At 40.4% G+C, this 25,175-nt stretch overlaps 2 protein-coding genes across 18 annotated transcripts in view; both read right to left on the bottom strand.

Moving 5' to 3' along the window:
* The window catches only part of auts2a (activator of transcription and developmental regulator AUTS2 a), a 480,371-nt gene extending 479,137 nt beyond the window's left edge, over positions 1–1,234 (bottom strand). For 12 of the 15 annotated variants that reach the window (XM_042430284.1, XM_042430282.1, XM_042430295.1 and 9 more), the window contains exon 1: positions 463–763. The gene's annotated coding sequence lies outside the window, so the exon portion shown is untranslated. Of the gene's footprint in view, positions 1–462; positions 764–1,159 lie in introns of those variants that run through there. The other 3 variants (XM_042430283.1, XM_042430285.1, XM_042430287.1) reach the window with 3 other exon arrangements.
* A 1,114-nt stretch (positions 1,235–2,348) lies between these two features.
* On the bottom strand, positions 2,349–24,018 carry ints2 (integrator complex subunit 2). Of its 3 annotated transcripts, none has more exons than XM_042431432.1 (25): positions 23,687–24,018; positions 22,584–22,893; positions 22,255–22,393; positions 21,541–21,643; positions 19,565–19,678; positions 18,320–18,450; positions 16,907–17,077; positions 15,704–15,921; positions 15,368–15,493; positions 15,182–15,253; positions 13,549–13,663; positions 12,992–13,060; positions 11,924–12,058; positions 11,630–11,806; positions 10,808–10,922; positions 9,956–10,060; positions 9,540–9,704; positions 8,651–8,852; positions 7,155–7,280; positions 6,196–6,397; positions 5,736–6,017; positions 4,984–5,091; positions 4,672–4,777; positions 4,113–4,289; positions 2,349–2,876 (listed from the first exon to the last, which is right to left on the bottom strand). In XM_042431432.1, exons 2-25 carry the CDS (start codon positions 22,874–22,876, stop codon positions 2,695–2,697), a joined length of 3,633 nt encoding a protein of 1,210 aa, XP_042287366.1. In that variant the 5' UTR covers positions 22,877–22,893; positions 23,687–24,018; the 3' UTR covers positions 2,349–2,694. The 3 variants fall into 3 exon arrangements, with proteins under 3 accessions (XP_042287366.1, XP_042287367.1, XP_042287368.1); XM_042431433.1 differs by having other exon boundaries at positions 23,696–24,018; XM_042431434.1 differs by lacking the exon at positions 23,687–24,018 and adding an exon at positions 23,387–23,625.
* Between the last annotated feature and the right edge of the window lie 1,157 nt (positions 24,019–25,175).

Here is a 25,175-nt window from a genome sequence, read left to right as displayed (position 1 = left end):
GAAATTAAAAAAAAGAACTGGAGAAGGAAAGTAATTCAGTCGCTGAAAGACGAGGTGTATCAGAGAAAACCAGTTTTCACAGCAGACATTTTGACTTGTCATGGAGGGAAAAGCACAGGTGTTACTAATCACATTAACAGCTTCTAATTAGGTGTCTCGGTAAACCAACATGCACACCCTGAAACTGAAGCAGCAAAATGGGATTTAGCCATGACTTGTGGTGGACATAATCTCTACTAAACAACAGCTCCAACTGTTAGCCAAACTACTCCATTCTGAATTATACACATTCAGATAATGTCGGCCATTGTTTAATCACGACCAGTGATATACTGTCCTACAGTTAAAGGATCAGTGTGTAGGATCTAGAGGGATTTACGAGCATAAATTGAATATAATGTTCATAAGTATGTTTTCATTAGTGTACAATCACCTGAATATGAGAATGGATGTTTTCGTTACCTTTAGAATGAGTCTTTTGGGGCGGGTCGGCGGGTCCTCTCCTACTGAGACGCCATGTTGCACGCCCATGTTTCCACATAGGCCCAGAGGGGACAACCCAAACACTAGCTCTAGAGAGGGCCTTTCGTATTTTGCGCGGCCACCATACGTTCTCCTCATAGACTGTATAAAAATATGGACGTAGTTACATGGATGTATAACGAGAACTGGATACAGCGTGGGACGCGGGGGCCCGTTCATTCCTGTGAAAGTTGCTCAGTAGCGCATGAAGCAATAAAAAATCGACTTCCGGGTATGGAAGTACCCGGATCTTCCGCCTTGTGCGGCCCATAGAGCGTGCGCACTAGTGACTTTCGCTGGCCGAGTCGGCTATTTCCGGTTTAGCCCTCCGGCTAACTTGAGTGGGGATAAAACAATTCAATCATGCGGCTCTTCTAGGCTTTTGAAATGTGACCGGACCAAATGGATTTAATTCTGATAGTGAGACAAGTCATTTCTCGGGGGTTGTGACGCTCAGAAAAATGTATCCACTGATTACAGACGTCTCTTTCACAATGCAAGTCTATGGGAAAAAGTCTTTTTGGGCCAGTGTGCATCACGTGACGTTGTAATTACACGGTTTAGCCGCTATGTCAAATTTGCTTCAAAGCCCACTCTATCCGTAGCCAGTTCTCTGTATACATCCATGCGTAGTTACCGTGACGTCATCCGTTGGTTTTTGAAGAGCGCTTTTGAAGCTCAAAGTGAGCTGCTCCGGCCGTCGCCATCTTGGCAGTGCGCAACTCTACCTAACTCCCAGCCAATCAAAATGGGCAAAGAGGCGGGCCGAATGGCTGAAACAAGCCATCTAGCGGCTGGCGGACCTGTCGCTCAAAGTAGCCATGTCCTTCATTATGCATAACTTTACGGCTTAATAACATTTAAACGGGCGAGTTATAAAAAATTAACCCCCACACAGTTGTCTTGAAAGGGGAAATTAGCTATAGAGACCAAAACCGTTTTTTGTACCAGGCTGTAAACATGTTTATTTCTGCTGTAAAGTTGGGCATTTTAATATGGGGGTCTATGGGGAATGACTCACTTTTGGAGCCAGCCTAAAGTGGCCATTCAAGGTACTGCAGTTTTTGGCACTTCCGCATTGGCTTCATTTTTCAGCCCCGGAGATTGCCGCTTGGTTCTCCTACACGCCTGTAAGGGGATATGTATTCAGTTTGTTGCAATCTGCAACCTCACCACCAGATGCCACTAAATCCTACATACTGGTCCTTATATTTAAGACGTCTTGGCACATTTCAGTTTAGTCTAAAAATGCCACATTTAGCAGTTTAATAAATGCAGCCCACCCCCCACCCCCTTTCCTGGTACTGGCACCTGGAGCTTTCACCGCATCACCTCGTCCATACAGCATGAGGAACTTGCGTCAACAGTTCCTCACACTTTAAACTACACAAATTGGTGATCGATGATTTGACAAGTCATCTCATCTCCTCTGAGTTACAATGTGTGAAGGTCGAGCAGAAACATTAGCTATTGTTGAAATTTTTACAGATCAGGCATCACAAACTTTATACCCCTTCAGTCTCCTGCCTAGCATCAGAGCATCATTAATCTACTTCTTGAACACCTGTTACCGGGCGAAAATTGCGGGAGCAGATTTAGTTTTCTCATCCTAAATGTTTCTCACTTAACTCAAATACATACTCATCCGTTTAAGCGTTTCTTTGTTTTATTACAAACAAATACAGTACAAAATTTCTACAAGGCAACATTTTCCTTTTTTCAGTTGCTGAGAAAAAAAGGTCACAACACTTACAGCTTAGAAAAATATGCCTACAGAGGTCAAGAAAATGGACCCATTTAACATTTTCCATATTTCACTTTCTACATGTTGTGACAGAGCACATTTAAAATAAATTTTTCTAAATCAATTGCAAACCTGATTTATTTACAAGGTGTCAAAGTGGAACCTGATGGTAGAGAAAGGGGGTTTTTCAGTACTTGACTTAGTCCAGACTGAACAGAGTACAGTGGATATACAGTCCATGTCATGTCCACAGAATGAGAGTAACCCACAACCTAACACGGTCTGAAAGCCCTTGACATTTGTTATAGATGAATGGATGTGTGTTGACAGCAGCCCTCTCAGGAGTGTGAATGTCTTTCAGGGGCAGTGTTCAGAGTTGTTGATTTAAACCCAGTCACTCCTCTCCCTCTAAAATGTGTGTGTGTGGTCTATAGTCCATGAAGGGTGGAGCTGATGATGTCCATAAAGGTGGCCTCTATGCAGTAGCAGATCTGGACATCAGGGTCAGCGCCACCCAATTCCTCTGCTGTCCTCTGGGGTAAAGTCAGCTTGGAGGAGCCCTCTCCTGGAACCACAGCCTCCTGTGGTTTCTCCTTCAGATACTGCAGGCCTGAGGACGGAAAAACAGCAAACTGCTTATACATTTTATTGAGAACTTTTGAACAATATTCAATATTGTTGTTATGGTGGCGACTGATCCACACTACAGATTTGTTGGCAGTTTTTGGTGTGTACATAAAGTATCAATCAAAAGTTTGGACACACCTTCCCATTCCCTTGAATGAGAAAGTGTGTCCAAAGTGTGTTTGACTGGTACTGTATCTCTAGAAAGATTCTTCATCACCATGTATCAATGATGCTCTAATTATGATGAGAAATTAATAAATAACACAGCAAAACCACAATGTAACCATGTGACACCACACTGTTACCATCATACAGCCAATAATGAGCACTTTCCAAAATTTAAACACTCAAGATGACATAGCCAGTCGGGGCATCTGGATAGAGCAGTCCAAAAAGTCCAAAATATGTCCAACATTTCAGGGGTTCCGGGTACAATCATTGGTGCTTCCAGCTAGGTGGAAAACTATTGACAGTGTTTTCAGAGTAGGAAAGATCGTATCCTTTTCCTTATCCATTAGAGGAAATCTTTAATGGATGCATTTTCTTAATTCAGAAGTACTCAACTGTCCAAAATATTGATACAAGTTGTATTAGCCTTATTAAATTTAACGCAGGCCTACTTTAGGGTAAGTGTGGTGCTGCATTATGTAGGGCAATTTTTATTTTATCACAATATCGCTACTGCATGTGACTTAGCTTGAGAACCAGTTGTTTAAGCTTGTGTAGGTACAGAGTACAGCTAATTTCAGGAAACATGAACTAATATTATTTAATGACAATCTCCAATTTGACACCAAACAGAAAATGTAATATTCTTTGTGTCAATTACTACCAGTGTTTCCCCTATATTCATTCAGCAGCGGCGCACTGCTGCTGCAAAATTATGAGCGCCGCTGCTAAAATTTCAGATGATCATTAATATCAACGAGCTACTAATGATTTTCACTCACACACTGTGCGAGCACAATAACACCCTACGTTATTGTGGATTTTTTTAGTCATCTTCCCTCTCTTTGTTCTTCAAAGGACATATACGTGAAATGTATACTCATCTATCGAAGGGGGTTAGCCCCGAAGTTAGCAACAATGCATTAGCTTAACTTGACCAGGCCAAATCATGTGTACTGATTAAAAGTGTAACCTAATGAATAAAAAAAACTTTTAACAATGCCATTTAACAAATTATTATAAATCCCCCCAAGTGAGCAACTATACTTACGGGCGATGAGGGGGTCAATGTCCCTGGCTTTGGTGGCCACGTCAGAGGCACAAACTTGACCAACTTGTACTAGCAGGGCTGCTACATCATCATAGAGCGGAGGGAAGGCCTGACAGAAGGCCACCAGGCATGGCAGGGTGGGCATGAAGAAGGAGAAACGCTTGGCACGAGTCAGCACTAAAAAGAAAAACACACACACACACACACACTTAAAGTACACAGTACACCCAAAAGCCAGTGTAAACACTTACACAGTGGCTAGTAGGCTGGTACACACTGTACACTTATGTAATGTAGAAAGAATGCTGCACTAGCAGCCAAAGGCCAGACGGTGGCAGCCAAATATAGGGAGAAAAATATCAAGACATACTGTTTGACAATAGCTGATATTTTCAGGATGCCTAGTGGATTACAGAAAATAGTGAGTCTGCTGGAGGCAAATGTCAAATTCAATGATGGAGACGTAACAAAGTAAAAGAGAAGTATAGGTGAGTAAAGGAGGCTACAACCAAAAGCATAAAAGAATGACGTGTAAAGATGAGAAAGGCTGTTCACTGACCTGTTAGAAGTGTGCCCATAACACTGATGGCCAACCTGGCCACGCTGAGCGACTTGGGTAGAGCATACTGGGTACACAGGTACGACAGCAACTGGATTGCGAAGATCTATGGGGACACACACATTCATAAAAGCTACAAACATTTTTCCACTTATTTATTTAGCAAATATGCAAACACTCAGAAGAGTGCACCCAATAGAGCTGCTTTAAAAGAAACACAACAGCGTGAGAGAGGCTCTGGCACAAGCCCAGGGCAACTCTAGGATTTCAAGCCAGGAAAAAGAGAAGAGAGGGGAGGTTGGGAGGCCTCACCTGCTTTTCCAGCTGGGGCTGGGCCAGCAGTTCTGGGATGAAGTCCAGACAGATATGGATGGAGGGGATGCCTGCCACAGTTAGAGGCAGCAGAGCTTGAGGGTAACCCTGACAGAGAGAGAGGGAGAGAGGGAGGCAAAGAGGGAGAGAACAGGAAATATAAAACTTATGATAAAACCAAGAATGAACATACAAGTACTTTTATATCGACCGTGTGTGTATACGCAGATGCTCGCAGCAGCTTTTGCTTGGCAGCGTGGTCAGGGGTGGATTAGCGTGACAGAGAAAGGATCGGTTTGATGAAGTCCACCATATGGCTGTCTGCTACTTCTGGGAGTACTGCAGTCACTTACCACTAATGTCATGGCAGAATGCGATGACTAATGGGGTCACCATGAGTTGGCTCTTCTTGAAAAACTCTAAGGTATTTTCAGCAATATGGCACTATCCACTCAACTACTCATGCAAATGGTATTTGCATGATAACATTACTTTCTAATGGAAATATTTGGAAAGAAGGAAGGAAGAAAATCTAGTTATGCAGAAATGTCATATAGTAGCACTCAAGGGTGGTGATTAAAACCACAGGCTCAAGAGCATAATGTTCCCCTGTTGCTCCTGGATTCAGTCCTGTTACAACACTCTCTGTCCTGTGTTTCTGACTCCGTAAACATGTCAGCTTTCCCACAGTAACAATAAAACAAGTATCAAATGTACAACCCACTGCATGTTTTTCCACATTTGTGTTTTACCTGAAAGTGGACCAACTTGGCAATGTTGGGGTCTGCAATGAACATCTGATGCAGCAGACAACAGATGAGACATTGCACCTCCCTCAAGTCACTGAGCAAGCCTCCCTCTGTCTCAGCATCCTTCATGCTCCCCCTGGCTCTCGGCCCCAGGCTTCCTTGTTTCGATTTCCCTGGCATGGGGCCCCTAATGCTCCTCAGCAGGCTCTCAGTGTTGGCCCCCAGCTGCTGCTCTTCAGATGTTGGCAGACACACCTCCAGGAGAATCTGGACAGCTGCGCTATCCTGGGGTTAAACAGAAACATGCGTTTAACACAGCTAGGTGTGAAAAGTCATCTCTCACAAATTTCCAGAGTAATTTCATGTCATATTATTTCTCCATTCATGCTTCACTGAACCCCCATGACATGGAAATAAAAATAAGTGTATTCCCTGTGAAAGTGTCAGTTAGTGGCTAAAATACCTGCGCAGCTAGGAGGGCGTTCTTCAGCTCCTCCCTGGTGACCTCAGGTGTATCTGGCTGTCCAGGCACACCCAGGTTTGAGACTGTCTGGCTCTGCCGATCAAAGTCACCCGTCTCCTTCAAGTGGCAGTGTAAGTAGGCTTTTGAGGCCAGCAGGTACCCATTTAGCATGTGAAGGACAATGTCCATCAAAGGAGGACACCTGGAGGAAACAAAAAAACAAAAACATACGTCACACCTGTAGTTTGTTTGCTTTGGTATGAGTTGCAGGTTAATTTGGGGTGATCTTGATGCACAAAAATCAGCAACAGATAAAATCCACACAACTTCAGTGCTGGATAAAGGAATCAACAACAATATGATAGATACCAGCGCAGTAGAATCAGAGCTACGTTAAGCTTCATTAATGTTGGAGACCAGATTTTGACAGGAATTATTTTTGTCTGCCATAACAAACCAAATTTAAAGAGTAAATGCTCTACAGATTCAATAACTATACTTGGTGTGACCACCTTAAAAAAAAATTACAAAAACTGTTACTGAATATATGTTTAAATTAAAAAAAACTGCCTTTTAAATATTTGCCTAAGATAAAAATCTGGAAATATACCAATATACAACCAGTTATTTGGTAATAGAAAACTTAAATTCCACATTTTAAAGATTTTTTTCTTTACACAATACTTATTTTTTTATTAATTAATTTTACACAGTATGCACACAGCCTTTTCTTCTGTTGTATTCTACCCCAGACAATCTGCACTTTTCCTTTTTATTCTCTTGAATCCAAATTATACAGTTTAACATCAATTTTATCGTCTGCACAGACTGTCCACATGCAGCTAAAAACATATGATGAGGACAGTACCTGCTGACAATACAACAAACTTCACACAGCATCAACAGAACTGTGTGTCTGTATCCAGCCCTTTAGAATATAACAGTCCTGTAATAGTTACCTGTACACCCTCTGATCACAACGCAGCACAATGAGAGGATCCACCATCAGGTCGTTCTGAGTGTACTTCTGCTGTCTGAGCAGCTTAGCTGAAGGTTGGAGAGCATTTACTGTCATCACCCACAACCTGCAACACAAATACATGACTTTCAACTGTCGTTCATATCACACTTTTGGAGCTTAAAGAATTTCATTTCAAAATGAATTTTATTTTGAGACATTGTTGAGTCCAACATTTGAAAAGACTGATAGCACATGAAAAGACAGTTTTTTAAAGGATAACTAACATCTCTGGTTAATAAAAATATCATGCTAATCCAGATAAACTACTAATGATGAAAAAAAAACCGTCAACAATTTGAGCGTTTGAGTATTTTTCCTCCAAAATTAAATAAATGAATTTTGGAGGAAAAATACTCAAATGCTACTGACATATGATATGAAATACTTCAGCAGGTGTTTTGATTTCAATAACTCAGTCACTCACAAATTACCCAGTGGCAGCATTTCACCCTCTATCTCTCTTATCAGACCGATGCTAAACTATAAACAGTGAGGTACTCTTGGAGTTTCAAGAGTAACTGCCTTCCTGCAGCTTGTGCACTGGCATCAATCAGAGGATCTGTGTGAAATTTGACACTGCTGCCCTCTTCCTAGATTCACAAGAGCCTCTCATCTAGCCCTCTGCAACATTCAGTACTACGAGAGGGAGTGAGGAAGAGTCGAGGGAGGGGGCAACAATCCCTTACATTTCCCTCATGGAGAGAGTCTCCCTCAGTTTTCCCGCCCTGAGCTCTTCTTGTAACAGACCCCTTTTGGATCGATAGGATGTCTGCTCAGAGCTTTGGTAACTGTGCTCCTGTTGGCTCAGGGGCAGAGTGAGGGTCACCCTCTTCTGTCTAGAGAGTTCACACAGGGCTGACAGAGTTGCCTGGCTCAATACCTCTGATCTATTCACACAATAATCACTGAGCAAGAAACCTGGGGTTAAGGGCAACAACTCTTGTTCCACAGGTCTTTGTTTAATCCATTTACTGAGTCTCACAGCAACTTTACACAGCCTTGGGAGAGATGACACCAAGTCAAGTTCTACTATACTACTTCTACTGAAAAGACATAAAATTATGAGGTTAGACAGCAGCCAAAAAGGGAATATCACTTAATCTGCAGATTCATATTGATATTTTTCTTATTAAGTTGAACTAAAGATCCCAAAATCTAATTAGATACTTATGTGGTTCTTATTTGGACTCTTTATTGATTCTGAGTCCCAATACCCAAGTGATGCCATTAAATGAAGGAATACTAATAACACTCTAAGGCAGAAAATATACCATATCCACAAGGAACATCAATTATATTGTACAAAAAAAATGTAAACAAACTGAATGTTCCAATTAACATCATGTATTATTCCCAAGTGGAATTCAGTGATATTTTCACAGTAGTATTTTCTCTTCTATGTCCACACCATCTAATCGTGTCCAGAGCATGTACCTGCGGGGCATCACAGTGTTGAGGCCCATCCAGAGCTTGTTGAGGGTCTGCAGTATACGGCGAGGCACAGCAGGCTCCAGCAGCAGAGCCGTGCTGGCTGTGAGGGCCTCCGCGTAGGGGATCAGATCTCCAGGTGAAAGCAGCGTCAAGTGCTCGAGGATCCGCATCAGCCTGGGACTGCTGGATGGTAACTTCTGGAAGGCTGAGGGGGAAACGAACAGTTGAATTCCCTTAACTGATTTGATCTAAATGCATACACTGACCCCTGCTTACTTCCTACCACCACCAAGCCCAGGGCGGCAGAGGAACTATACAATATTTCTATTTCTTACCATACATGTCTTTTTCTAATTAAGTATATCATTCTCATTCTTGTCACCATTATCCCGAAGATGGTCACAATGCAGTAGGATCGTAAAAACACATTCCTAGATGTATTACCACAGCACAATTGCACCAGGTTGCATAAATACTGTACATAAAAATAGAAATTTAATGTAAATGTATCCTGTACATTAACCTGCATGATGGTGTGTGAAACCGATTATGTGTTACACTTGCAGCTGGTCAAGGATCTCTATCAAAGAAGAGCCAATTACAGCATAATCCTCTAAACCCTGAAGAATTAACCAATGAGATAAGATTTCAGTTGGATAAACGCTTTCACTTGTAAATGCCATATTGTCTTCCTCTTTTAAATCTAAATTACTTCAGTGTACACTTTAATCGTATCTTATGAACTCAAGTAATGCCATTTTTGTTTCTATTATTTTAATGTGTGGCCCTGGTTGTTAATTGTTTAACAGAAAGGCATGGGAGCTCTAAATGAAGAACTATTAGCCTGCTCTAACCCCATTTCTTTCACCTTCCTTATCCCCGCCCCCCTCACCTTGGTGGAGCTGGCTCTGAGTGTATCTGCAGGTGTTGCTGGGGAGCATCATCTTCCTCAGCAGGGGCAGGGTACCAGTCACTTCCTCCTCACACACCCAGTCCTCCACTAGACATAGGTGGGGGTAGTTGGTGGCCAGCAGCCTCAACAGGGCAGAGTGCAGACCTAGGAACAGGGAAAGAGAGAGGCAGGTTATTTGTCAGTTCATTACCCCCAAGAGGTATAACTGATCACCTGGGCTCTTTATCACAGCCCAGAAAAAAAAGAGTATGTAGTAGGTTGAAAATGAAACAAATAGAGTAGGGATATTTACAGTAAAGTGATATGTACTCTTCAGTTACAACTATGATCTTGGCTTGTGACTTACATATAAAACATATTAGGAAAAAAATGGATATAGAGTTGTAATGTCTCACCTCCAAGCTCCTGTTGCAGTCCCTGGGCCTGGGTAACCAGGTACTTAATGGGGATTTGGTCCATCAGGGCTGCTGAGTAGGACTTTGGCTTCTTCTGCATCAAAGCTTTAAAAAAAAGGGAAAATAGGGTCAGTGAAGTAAAGAAACTAAGACAGAAAATATAGGGTATGAAAACATAAAGCAAGAAAAGGACAAGAGGGAGCATAAGTGTTTTATTTGGCTGTGTAAGGACGCAAGAGCCTTTGTGCCGATGCGTTCGAGGAGCGGAGGTGATTTTTCATTGATGTGGGTTCATTACCACTGCTGATGGGCTTCATTACTCCTTCCTTGAAGGCTGTGGGAGCACTTGGGTAAACACAGCAATTAAAGAGATGGGCATAAACTCTCACATAAATCTGGCCTAATGAAGGGCAAGAGGAGAGCTCGTCATGGGAGAGAATAAACACTGACTAGGCTAACTGCAAATGCTCAATCTAACCTACAGCTGTCCTAGTTAGCTAAGCTACCACAGCCATTGTACTTGGCTCTTTGTCAGCCCTCCATTTATTCTCTATGAAGCAGCCAACTTTCAGCACCCAGAGAGAAAAGGATGAATGACTGCACGTCCAGAGTGAGAGCGTCTCCTACAACTTAACAGAAGACAAAAGCTGCCTTTCTCCTCTCACTGCCTGACAAATACCCTCCATCTCAAATACAACGCCTCCTTCAGTGGAGGAGATGACAATGGATGCTCTTTAGAAAGGCAGAGAAGGGGAAAATAAGAAACAGAAAGGAAGTGAGCCAACAGCACAGAAGAGAACCAGGCACAGTGCAGTGTTGTATTAGACACAGTTATTGTCTTATTGTACATACCCAGTTGTTTGGTGCTAGCCAACAGGTTCTCCTCATAAGACAGGATGTAGTAGAGGATAAGGAGTTGGGTGGTGATGGAGTAGCGCTGTCGTCCTCCTCGACTAACCTCCCCTTGCTAAAAAATAGAGAAAGAGAGAAGCAAAAACAAAGCTACAGGTCAGGGATAAGCAGCACAACAGCGCTCCACATCATCAATGAATGTTGGTATGGACACCTTCAAAAGGTTCATCTGTAATATAATTTTGTTCAATACTTGAGGTAATAACCATTACAAAAACACAATTTACTCTTCTCTTTTTAAAAAAGTATCTTATTACATTATGTAACTTTTTAAATTTAAAAAAAAAAAATATAATATTCTATATAATTTGATTTTGGTGCTAATAATGCTGCAACCTATTACTCAGAGTTTTTTGCAATGTGTTTAAATATAATCCATAACTCCTGAATCCTGATAGCAGCAAAGGGGTATTTATTTACAGATCAGAAGCAACTGGAGGGATGAGGATGAAGAATATAAAGTATAATGTGCAGCAGTACAATAGAGTTACTAGAATCCAACAATAATTACTGCTATAACAATTATAAAATATAGTAAATTCAGGTTGGCAGAGAAACTGTTGTGATATTAAAGGCAACAGTCTGTAGAGTGTCCTTTGTGACACTTGTCATTCTCGCAACTAAAGAGGAGAACTTTGCCTTCAAATACCCACACATACTGTTAGATATAAATAAAATGAGGAAAACTGAACCACACATGCAATGTACATTGCCATTAACTGTTAAAGGTACAGTTGCTGTGAAGCCCTAAGACTGACTTACCCCAGCAGAGGCCTGGAAGACATTGAGGATCTCCTGCTCAGTAATAGGCTGGTTGGTGGCCTCTGGGTTGGCCTTGGATGCTGGTGTGAGGATTGAGTTGATATAGGCGTCGATTAGGGGAATCAGTTGGGTGTGGATGGGGGTGGTTGTCTCACAGAGCTGGCGATAGATCCAATCCTGGAGGATAAACACAAGGACAGCACCGCAGGACAAAATTAATGTTTTAAACAGACATAACACTTAGCAGTTTGCCATCTAGTCATTATTATGAGTCATCTAGTGCACAGCTCCTACCTTGATGGACACTTTGTGCTTGGTGAAGGCTCGGCTCCGAAGCAGCTGGTAGATGCAGTGAATGGGGAGGAATCCTGTGATGTTGGCACTTAAGTTGTTGGTCACTGCAACCCTCACCGCATGGGCTGTAACCACCTACACAGCAGATATAATAAACAAGTTATCAATAAAGCAGCAACTGAAAATTGACAAAGAACACCAACAGAACAGTACAGTTTCACATCACTCACTATTATAGTGAGAAAAACATGACTTACAGCATCATACATAAAGTACATACACAGATATATACTGTGAGACTGTATTTTGCTAGTGGAGGCAATTCATTGAGCAGGACCACGTTATGGATTTTTGGATTTACAGGATTTTTTTCAATATGATGAAGTTTCTTGATTTTCCACATAATTCGCTGAACTGGAGTAGCAAAAAACATACATTCCCATCATGTTAACGGTTTGAACTGAATTTCGATATATCATAACATATAGATATAAGATTACGTATACTGTCATTGAATAACACACACAGATGTAATGCAGACATCTACAAGTAAGAAACATGATATGTAGACAGGATAAACTGCTGTCCACCATCGCAGTTTGTCATATCACTCTGAAATGGACTCAAGAAATATTTTAAAAATACATAATTTATATTTTATAAAATATAAAAATTATAAATGTACATACTTCCATCTAAGCAAACACCATATTATTAAATTAATCTACCATTAATTTATAAAGGGTGTTCATTTGATGGCATGATAATAGCTATGATGTAGCATGAAATTATGATCACAGTTTAATCAGTAGTAATAATAATAATAATGAGTAATTATGTTTATTAAACATGATAATTCCCCAAAAAAATACTGCATAGTGTTAAAATATTGTACTTTCAGAGGGACATTTTATTTAATTTTGATAACTTGTTATCAAACACACTGCTACATTTCTGATTTTACAGTAGCTATTGATAGGGAAAATAAATTAAGTGTTGATAAAAATTAAAATCATGGAACACTATTAGCTTGAAGCTAGTTCATCACTGCAGGTATAATGTATGTACCTGTTCTGTGAAGATCTCCTGTGTGAAGATAGTCTTCATCTTGCTTAAAGAGCTGGGTTTGATGGCAATCTGTAGAAAGTTGAACATTGACAAAAAAAATCCCAAAAAAGATAAAGAACATCAACAGTGGTGGGTTTACTGTGAGTGAAAACAACCTGCAGGCAACAGTACTGGCATTTTGTAATTCCCTCCTTTCATATTTCATAAGAAAAATTCTACATGGCAGGCACAGCACTGAATTGATAGGATTGCCCTAGAGGTGGAAACAAACAGGCTCTAAATCCAATTACATTACACATCTTAGTGGAAAATACACTGAGACAGGAAAACTACTTAGCACACAGGCAGGAAACAATAGTGCACTTAATAAGTAATAAAACAGCAAATTGGCCACAGGGTATAGAGTGTCTTGGTAGATATGTGTATGCTGCAAGTGTTTCATCAGTGATATAGTCTTTACATGCGCCACTGCTGCAGTGGAGGAGTTGGGCCAGTGGCTGGTCAGCCAGACTGATGTATTGATCACTGCCTCCCTCCCTCCCACCTACAAACCTTACCTTCATCCCCAAAGTAGAGCACACCAACTCAATAATGGAGCTGAGCTGGTTGCTATGGAAGTACATGGCAACCAGTAATAGCATCTCTCCAAAAGAAGCAGATACGCCTGCAGCACTGTAAGGAGGAGGACACACATATGCATGCGAGGCAAGTGAGAAAAGACACTTAGACTTGTTGTTAATCCTGCATCTTACAGGACAGAATTTTAATCAACTGATTATGCTAGTTGCATCAACCCACACACACACACACACACACACACACACACACTTCTATCAGACTGTATCCCTTTAGTCCCCCCTTAAGTCACTTAAGACTCTGTGATGATTTATGCTTTATGGACTAGAGTCATAAACACACACACAAACACACACACAAACACTACTGCAGTTATAATTTGTTAACACAGGCCATATTAAAGCTATTTTAAAATACAAACAAACCAAAGCTTCATCTGAGTTTGCGGAGTTTATCACTGCCTATTTCCCACGAAGAGTAAACATTTACAGAGGAAATATCAAATGCCTCCAAAGATTGGACATAAACAAAGCTAACACTCATTAAAGTGTGAATTCAGATGTGGGATTTACCACATTTAACCTCACTATGATGTCCAATAACCACAGCAATAAATCATGAGGCATGACAGCTTCCTGACTTAGCTAATAAATCCCATATGCATTCCATATTCTACTGCTCCTTGTTTTTTTTTTTGTGTGAGTATTATTGTTTCTGCCCTTCTCTTTCATTTGTCATAAAGTCTCCATAAACTCTGTGATTCACACGCTCCTCTAAAGAGGGAGACCGAGCCCATATAAGTGTACGGTTAGTGCAACAATAAAGAAGACAGTTATAGTAGTCAGATGGAATACACTATCAAACATTTGCTGAGGAAAATACCACAAAGCCTTGAATGAGAAATAATAATTTGACATAATAAGAGTAGACAAACAATTAATATTGAAATACAATAGAAAGGAGGAACCTTGTCAAAATGAGCGTGGCTGTCAGAATTACACAGTGTGCACTTAATATATTCATAAAATATGAATAATGCTTTTTCATATTGGCTAATGTTACTGATTATATAAAATCAGCCATATCCAACATATCAGCATACATGTTTTCACTGACCGTTTTAGAGGTTTACAGTATTAATCAGTGATATATTATGGGTGCTGTTTAAGGATTTTAAAACAGCTTCTCAAGCTGGTATAATGTTTAGATTGGCAGTATCATTAAGAACAGTGCAAAACTATTTGCTATATTGCAAACTGCATGCTGAACGCAGACATATCTTCCAGTAATTGTAGCAGAGGTAATGCTTTTTGTACATACAAATTAATTCATAAGTACCATGGGTGACCTCTATAACCTCTGTGTTATTACCTAAAACAATTATATGGTTTCATCAGGACTAATGATTCAATTAGAAATGAGTGGTATGTATGAAATGAATATTGCAATATTCATATTTTATTATATTACTAAAGTAAGTCCTAAAGATCTCATGTTGTGACAGATTTTGATCAAATTTAATTTACTGTTCACTTAGAGATAACAATTTTGAAGCATTGTATCTCGTTAAAATAATGCCTGTTGTCATTGGTATTAATATGTAGAACTTCTTACCTCTCGAAGTATTCCTCCTCTTTGATCATCCAGCTGAGCCACATGACCATCAGCTGCTCCTGCTCTGGCGTGCTGGACACAGAGCATAACGTTCACACCCCATATAACAAAGGACAATATTAAATGCCAAAAGACTGCAGACAAAGGCTTCTAAAAATAGGAGTCAGTAATAGTAGCTTTATGTACCTGACCAGAGTAGGGAAGGCCAGCAGCTTGCAGAAAGACAGGGAGACAAAGCGAACACCAGCAGGAGTGGCCGGAGGCCGACTTGTCATCAGCTGCAGCAGCTGCTCGGCCTCTTCATCAGTAGGTCTGGAGCAGGATCACAAAAAGTATATTCTCTTTAAGACATAAAAACTAGACTAAAGTAAGTATTCAGAAACAGGCAAAACACTTACTTTAAAATCTCAAAATCAAACTCTAAAAACAAATAAATTTAAATTCAAAATCATGATCACAAAAGTATCAAAATCATGATCAAAAGTATCACAAAATCAGACTACTGCATCCTCTTTTACCTACCTGAGACCTGCGATGCCCATTAGGGCACAGTACAGTCGGAGCAGAGCGCTGGCCTTCACCACATGCTCCTCTCTGAGGCCAGAGTACCCTGAGCCGCCCTCTTCCATGTCACCGTCGTTGGGCACGTGGGTGCTGCGTGAGCGTGGCAGGATGGCGACCAGCTCCAGAAGCAGCTGTCTGCGCATCTGCCACAGTACCGAGCTGCTTTCTCTCTTTCTCTGCCAGTGCAAAGAAAAAGCAAAGGACAAGCATGAGTCAACGGCTGAGCTTCCATCCAAATGTTCATATTGAGGCTACAACAAGCCAGTGTTTTTTGCGTTTTTTATTTGATAAATGATTTAACACTTAATTGTCATCAATTCATTTTCCCTCAATCAATTAATTGAACAATCATCGCAGCACCAGCTTCAGTGCAAGAGTAGGGAAACCAAAATATGTACAGAAAATATAAACACATTTGCCCAAAGCCTTTTCCACACAGCTGAGGGAGAGCTTTATTGTCTATAAAAAAGATAATAACATTGAAAAAAAAGGCAACATAAACATTTGATGACATCTGCAGTGAAAGGCTGATTGTAAAAAGTATCTGCCCTTGATAACATGCCAGAAATGCCAGCAGATGGAAATACACATGATTCCACTTATAACTTAAGTGGTATTTCAAACATTAGCTTCAATTTGGGACAATCTTAATTCAAGAGCTGACAGATAGGAAAGAGAGCAAAGAAAGAGGGGTGATGTGATACAAAGGTCGCATGCAATATTTGAAGTTGGATGTTGAGGACAAATTAAACCATCTGAGTGTCCCAAAAGGACACTATAGATAATGACAGACTCTGTGTATGAGAGGGTTAAAGTGTGTGAGAGAATGCGTCCATAGTTTTTGCTCAGGATAATGACTACATTACATGCACATTAGAAACCCAGGCTCAACCCTGAGTAAGATGATGCTACTATAACTACAGACACAGAACATCTTAACTTGTTATTCTCAATATCTAACCAATAAGTGAAATCATTATTCATATAAACATTCAGATGAAGTGGCTGTATGTCTGCTTCAACATGGTGACACTGTTGTAATGTGTACTCCGCAACATCTTGTCTCATCACCTAACACACCAAATCTTCTCTATGTAAACAAATATTTGTGTTTAATTCAACAACACTGCATGCAATACAGAATAAACTATTGCCCCTCACCTGTTGTCCATTGCGAATGAACATGCTGAACCAGGTACGGACTTTGCTATTGGTACCCAGTAGTAAACCACTGACATAAGAGACGAGGGGACTGACTGCCTCATCTGCTGTATCTGGTTTATAGTCCAGAGTCAGAGCCACACCCAGACCAGGCAGATGGCACTCCTCCACCTAGGGATATACAGAATAAACAAACACACAGCATATTATACTTGGGATTTCCTCATTTGTATATTTTTTGTGATTATAGCATCAAATTATTCTTTCTCCAACCAACTCCTAATCGTTGGTGTGTTTTGGTATATTCAGCATTTAAAGTAATGCATAATATTTTAGTTATTTCAACAACATTCCTCTTCAAAATACTATTCCTGCTGTTACATCACTGCCCACCGCTGTTTCATGTCATCCTACTGTTAACGTTACTATACATCATCCCCGGGCTTTCTTGCGTCATTTGTCCATGTGTGTTATCTGCTCTTTTGATCGTTCTCAGGACATTTTTTGGTCAAAAACCTAGTCTACTCTAAAGTAGCATCTGATCCATGTATTGACAAACACCAGCTACCAACAACTATGGCGGATTAGTCCCTGAAATGCCCTAATTTCAGCACAACACAACATCAATTCCTCAGCCCTTTTGTCTGAGACCATGAAGTATAGCAAAGTATGAGTCCTGCTGATGCATCCTTCAGCAAGGCAGTGGATTTCTACCACCTCCTGGGGCTTTGCTCAATAGCTGACCTTGTGCTGTAACCTCCCTGTGAGAAGGGAAGCTAGAAGACAAATTTCTCCCTTCAGGGATGGTATCATAAAGCGCATCACCACATAAATCAGCAAAGAGAAAAATATTGTGTTTCTAACCTTAATGAAGCCAGTGTTTGTTTCTAACTAAAAATAATATATTCAACTTGATTCAATTGGACATTATTACAAATAACTGTGATGTTTAGGTGTCAAAAAATAGCCTTGTGTGAAACAGGCCTGTTGTTCGGAAATAACAGCTCCAAATGTGTTTTCTGGCAAATCATTCTTAATTAACAAAGCTGTGTAACACATGGCTTGTAATGCAACTTACTGTATCAAATATATTTTCATTCGAAGATTAAAAAGATCAGGTTTTTGACACCGCTAATGAGAAAGCCACTATTTTTAGCTTTTGAAATTTACTGACTGAAACTGATAAGATGCGAAAAATGCACAGAATAGTAAAAGGTAAATATAAAAAGTTAAAAGTAAAGTTTTATTTCAAACATTCGTAATTAATGTGACTAAGACTAATGACTAAGTCAGAATTACAGCATAAATTTGGAACAAATGTATCTTCCGCAGAATACAGCAGCTGTGGTGGATTCTCTCTTCTCAATTAGATCAAGTTTGCTGTCTTGTGATTATGTTAATAGTATCACTGACCACCATAGCTCTGATGTTCAGGGCCTGTGAGGGGTTCATCTGACAGAGCTGCCTCAGGGCTTCAGTTCTGCGTCGACCACCAACGCTCTCCTCATCCTGACGTTCTCCATTCTTGATCAAACCTCTGCAGACTGCAAAGACAGATGTGCACATTTAAATAAAATACATGACCATACAACACAAAGTTTAAAAATACTTTGGACCGTTGATTTTCCATGGAATTTGACATTTTAACGCTTTGAATTGGGCAATTTGGCAACATGTTCACTCAATTTGATTTTACTACTTCTACGCTGCATGTCATGTTTGTTTAACCATGTAATCCTTGCCTGGAGGTCTCCTGGTTGTCTGTACATCACTGACAGTCAGTCCAGTGTATCATTTCTCTAATATCATGGCCAAGTCATGTTCTTCCATAAATACCCTAAACCCTAGAATCATGACTCATTTATTTTCCTGTAAATAAGATTTAACAGTCATCAGAGGACAGCCTTTCCAAAGCCTTATCTCATTTCCCCAGTACTTTTCCACAGCTGACAGTTTTAAAGGCAAAATGTTTATGGTTGACTGACTGTGACATGCACTGAAATGATATTAGTTTCCATCTCTGCCACTTCTGGATTATTTCATATTGCCATAAAGGAGTCAGTGGAATTAGGTCTGGTTACCAGCTTGTGTTCAATGTGACAGACCTTGATGCTTTTAGACAGAGCCGTTTCCCACACTTCACCGTTAGATCAATTCATTTCACTTTCAATTCAATGAAATAAGGTCTTTTCCAGTAACAAAGCCAAAAGGATTCCTTGATGTTGACTGCTATATAACACACACAAATAAGCTATTGACTTAGCTCTGACCCTCTGTGTGATAAGGAGTCACTGGAGACAGCAGGCATTTTCTTATAATGCGTCTCTCACAGCACACAGAGCACTCTGTGTGAGCCAGAGTGAGACAATAATGTTCATCATCAATCAAAGATAAATACACACACCCTGAGGCCAGTGGCATGGCTAGAATTAGCGGGGGAACCGCTAAACTCAGAAAGAAAACATGTGATGGCATCTCAATAACTGTCTACCTATAGCTGTAATGAAAGCTTCCTAGATAATGTTATGGTAAATTCCTATTTCTGTCACAGCAGGTACACTTATCAACAATATGAAGCTAGTACTGCCAATTAAGCAGCCACTCTGTCTCACATTATCAGCTGACAGCGTGTGCAGTGTTGTGGGGCAGATGAATTACCTTCATTGAAGCTGTCGGGAACATTGGCAACCAGCAGACACAGAAACCAGTCTCCGTTGCGGACATGAAGCAAAGCCTCTGCTACATCCACGATGGGCAGCAAGGAAGGCAGCTCTAAAAGAAAAAATACACACACATTCTAAAAAAACAATTTGTCAACTGCAGATGACAATATCACTGAGGTCAATTATTTTCAGGCTGGCTTTACAGCAGTGTCGGCAATAAACAGGGGGCAAGGGCAAAAATGCCCCCTGAAATCTCAGAATGCCCCTAAAAGCTGTGATTGAGGGGCAAAAACTGCCCCCAAGATTTCAATAAAAATAATTATATATTTCCAGTTTAGGCCAATATCCTAATCCTACATTAAGCCATCAATTTATTTTCATTCAATTAATTTAAGTTCCATTTCCGTCTCTAACACACACTCACACCAACAACGTTGTTGTTCAAACTATGCTGCTGTAACGGTATCTGGCAGAGGCCAGGCAATCCTGCACCTGCAGTGACGTTGGCTGCTGCAATGGACCGCTATCTCATTAAAAAAGCTCCAACTGTTACAGATGAAAGCAACCAAAATCCTGGGCCATCACCAACACCACCTCCAGCAAATAAGATGGCAAAGAAAGTTGCTCCTTCTACAATTAAAAAATGGAAAATAGACTGGCTTGGTGTTGAAGAGGTGAATAGGACGATTCTCCTCTTCTGTTAAGTATGCAGGGCTCACCCACCCAAACATAGCTTTAGACAGCTAAAAGCTAATCACAACTTTGTTAAAGGAAGCAAACAGGTCAAAAATTATTCAGCTCATCAGCTGGTCACCAAAGCAAGCAAGCATCATGCATTTGCTTACGGTGAGTAACATTAACGCCAACGCTAGAGACTTTAAAATGTGTTTGGTCTGGCGCGTTAGCTAACATTAGTGTTAGCAGGGTGGCTAGATAACGTTGATGTTACAGCCTACATGTGGGTCTTGCCGACTGGTGGGGTGATCAGTGCTGCTGACAAATGTTACTGAGTGCACTATGTGCAGTAAGCTTTTAGTCCCAAATCTAGAACATATTTTTTCAGTCTACTAACCAGTGATGCAGTGCTGGATAGTTGGGTCTCTAATGTTATTACATCCATGCTAAAACGTCAGCGGGGCTAAATTTGGGGATGAAATAAAGTATGTTAAAAAATTCAACTGAAGTTATTTCCAGAACTGCATCAATAAAAAAGGAATATTACACTCATTTTGGCTCTTTTTGACAGTACTTGTAGCTAAAAGTCTGTAATTTTGGGAAACACCTGAGGCTGTGGCATGCAATGCATCAGTCCTACAATGATAAAATCATCAACGTTAGACTGGTTTTGACTTGTGTGGAAGATCTGATTATGACATTATCCACCCAATCAGAACTTTTGGTAAATCTAATTAAGTCAAGCGCATTAAATATTGTCATGATCTCGTGATCATTATCTTATACTGTCATCTAGTGGTTCACACTGAAGGCTCGTCCTATATAAAATCTAAGTTTTTGAAAGGGAATAGGCCTGCATTGTTTTGCTTTTCATGTGCTTATTATTGTAGTTTTAAAATGTACAATTTTCTACAATTATTATGAATAAGATGGTGTATACTGAGGTGGTTGTGGTTACACAAGGTGGATGTATGCATGTTAATCTGGGCTCATGTCACAATAAAAACAGCACTTTATGCACTAATTACTATTAGTGCCCCCAAAATTTTTTAAATGCCCCGATTTTTTTGACAGTGGGGAGACAAAAGTTGCCACCAAACATTCTTAAAATTTCCAGCACTGAACCAAACAGAATATTTCCAGTAAGTGAGGACACGTCTGACACGGACAGCCTCCTGCTGTGCGCTACATGTGTGAAAGGGCAATTCTAGAAAAAGTCCAGACCTGATTCTCCAGACACTGTCCAGAGTTCAAGTGTAAAAACAGCTTACTGAGAAGATGAAAGGAGTTGGGTACCTGCTTGTAAAATGCAGAGGACATCTGCAACCTCTTCCAAGTAAACAGGGCTTTCAAAGAGTTCAGAGGACTTTAGGAAAAATTCTCCATTTGAGTCTGCCACCTAAGAACAACAAGGGAAATCAAGTCATCCTATTAGGTAAAGATGAAAGTACTGAAGGACAATTGTAGTGCTGAGAAATACATAATTTGTCAGTCAATGTGAGAGCAGCTGCCAGAAATTTGGATGCCAACTTAAGTTTTGATGAACAAGTAGAGGTGCAATCTTGTTTCTTTCATCTGAAACCCATTTCCACAAGTAAGATATTTCCAATTCTGCAATTTTACTAAGTCGTTCATGATTTAATTTCTCTTTCTTTAGACAACACTGTCTCCCTGAATTCAAGCATCAATCAGATGTCTCTTTCACATCGCATTCTACAAAACGCAGCAGCTCAGACTTTGGCTGGTAAAAGTCCCCCATTTCTGAAATGCCTTGGCAACATATCAAAAAGGCTAGTTATCCAGGTCGTTTACAGTGTAAAATCATTGATTAAAAACCTCTTATAAATTTGATTTGTAGATTTGTTAGCATAAATTCTTTTCTTCTAGTCATGTGGCATCTTGTTTTCGTTTTGTATCTCGTCAGAGTTATACTTTCAGGTGCCATTTAACTTCATTAATATTATCAGTGTACTGTGATTTACTGACTTATTTGGGAACCTCTGACTGTACCTTATTCATGATAGCCAACAGTTCACTGAGGGCCAGACGGAGTCTCCTGAGGGGATCACTGTGTTCAAACTCCAGGGTAAGACCGTGCTGTAGCTGTGACACCAGGATGCTCTCTCCATTAGAGCCACCTGCCTTGTGCCTGGTAGAAGAGATGACATATGAGGTATACTTCTAAAATTTACTCTCAATGAGTTTTAGAAAACAGTGTTCAGAGTTTTTCCTGATTAAAGCAATAAATGTATGACTTGGTCAACAAAACAGAGGCAGTCTATTCTACTCATTACCAGACTGTAGCATTTATCATGCTACTGTGTGTAAGTCAGGTGTACCTCAGCTGCTGCTCCTTTCGTGCATCCTGCTCCAAGGCATGAAAGTCCACAGACAACAGTGCTACAATGGAGTTGACAGCTTCTACTCCAGAGAGCAGGCGGAGGATGAGCTTCTTGTCCTGTGCCCAGGACTGGCTCTGATCAGCTGGAGCACACAAAGCCATCCTCACCAGGCAGGGCAGCAGCAGCCTCAGCTCTGGGTCACTTAGAGCTGCCAGGCGCACCACGTCCACTTTCTGCATAGCTTCAAAGGCATAGGAGCTGACAAACTGCAGCCCTGTACTGTCTGCCATCTCTCTGCTACTAAACCCTGTGGGAACAGGCAGAACAGACAAACAATTTAAGGGCATAATACGATGCCATCTGGAGTAAATAAAGTGGAAAAGTCTCCCAGTCTGGACATCTTGTTGGGCATGAGCAGGTGTACTAACTTATGTTTTCGCATACACAACAGAAACTCGACAAAACTATATAAAAGCCAGACAAGTAGAGTTCATCTGACAGAAGTAGCTTGAGTTAACGGGAGTCACATAGTGGCAATGTATTCATTTCAGTTTTACTAACATTATCTCAGACCCATGAGTAATGTACTTGTTAGTTAATTTCTCTAGAAGTCTGGTTAGTTAGTTGCTACAGAATACCGTAAGGGTTGTTGTTACTATCGTCATGAGAACATTACTAACAAAAACAAAGTGAATGATGGCTACGGCTAACTAGCCGTAAAGTCCATGCTAATGCTAATACCGGGAAGATTAAACAACGTTTAGCTGGCGTGAAATATGCTTCACCAAGTCGAAACATACCCTCGATTTGCGAGTGGCGCACACACACAAATGTTTAATGTATGTCTTGTTAAAGTACAGCAAATATCGTGACTGTATCGCCGTTAACTATTACAAGGCAGCTTGTTAACGCTAACTAGCTACTAGCTAACACTCATTCACTATCTCCATTGCTTTTGGAGCGCCTCTTAGCATGCTACAAGCTAGCAAGCTAAAAGCTAGGCTAACTTGTCAGACGATAATACCCGCGTGTACTGTCTGGTCTGTCTCTGTAGTGCAACGTCTAATGTAAAAACAATAACCCGACAAGAATAGTCTTACCTCACTTACTGGGATGATACTTAGTCTTTAAAAGAAAGAAATGTCGGCATGGAGGCCGTCAGACCTCGGACTCAGCCTCTATAGGGAAGTCCTAAGGTAGCCAGTGTCACAGAAAGAAGCTCGATTTAGCTGGTGCCGATAGGTTTATGGAAATGTCTTTGCATTTTTTTCACGCCTTGTCTGTTATAGATTCCGCATGTCCACTTGGATCTTATCTTTATCTACAGTGGTTACTGTGTCGGTGTGACAGTGAGGGAACTGTTCCCGTCAGCACGGTGGAGCAGCGCTGTCTGACTGACAGTCACTACAAGCTGCATGATAGTCAGTCCTGCCCGTGATTACTACACATGGACTGGGCTGACACAGGCACATTATTAAAAGACTATAATGGAAACCTTATTTTATTTGTAGAACAAAACAGAAAATAAAAATCGGTTTACGTAATGTCTGGTTCCTTGGATCATGACTCCACAGTATGTGGGAAAATAGCTGAAAAGAGCAAGTAACTTGATGAGCACTGCCTGTATAAATACAGATCACCAGTATGTTTAACTGAGTTTTAATTACATCCCTTATATGTCCAGTTTCTGCACCATGGATAATGAATGGAAAGCAAACTTTGCAAACACCCAACGGTATCCAATCTTTTCTCCAGGCTCTTGTGGTAGACAGGCTTATTTATACTTGGTTAAGCTTCAAAAAGTCATTTATTTGGATGACACAATAAACATGAATTAATCTTAAGAAATCTGAAAGTAGCATTTCTAAATTGCACTATATTAAGACTTGGTGACATGGAACACTTGGTGTTAGAGTTATGAAAGGACATAACCAGACAAATATCCCAAGTGTCTGTATATTCATAACTATTAGACTTACCTACCCAGTCATTGAAATGTTGTCGGTGTAAATTCCACTTTATTTTCAAGGGCACACTTGCAGCAGTTGGAGTTGTATTTATTCCCAAATAATGGATTGCCAGCTGCTACTACACAATGCAATTTACAAGTAAAATATCAGACTGAAATTATTATGCAGGGCTATTTCACTGGCTTTCCCACTTGTGAATAGAAAGTGTGGTAGAAAGCTTGCAGACCTACTGTATATTAGAAACAGATGGGTTACTGCAAACAACCATGATTTCCCAAAAACAAGAAAACATGGCACTGGACTGAAAATAAATGTTCAGAGTTTTATTAAATATTGAATGTATTTATCTACACTCAAAAGAAGACCAAATACATTTTGACGGTCAAATTTTTGATGCCAATATGCAAGGTAAAGAGCAATAGCAATGGATTTTCAATAATTGAAGTACAGTTTCCCTCTTAACAGGAGAAATCCAGACAGTAGATGTTCCTCTTTGTACAAATACTGCATATCCAATGGGCAGCCATCCATAGCTGGTTAAAGTTCATTTACACCACACATTTACTTTCATAGTGAAGTAAAATGGGATTGGTCTAAATGTATCCATAACCAATCAAAA

The sequence above is a fragment of the Thunnus maccoyii genome, chromosome 13, assembly GCF_910596095.1.
Source record: "Thunnus maccoyii chromosome 13, fThuMac1.1, whole genome shotgun sequence".
In the NCBI taxonomy this organism is placed as follows: domain Eukaryota; kingdom Metazoa; phylum Chordata; class Actinopteri; order Scombriformes; family Scombridae; genus Thunnus; species Thunnus maccoyii.
The sequence above is the reverse complement of the archived record's forward strand: the minus strand, read 5'-3'. Positions and strand labels throughout refer to the sequence as shown.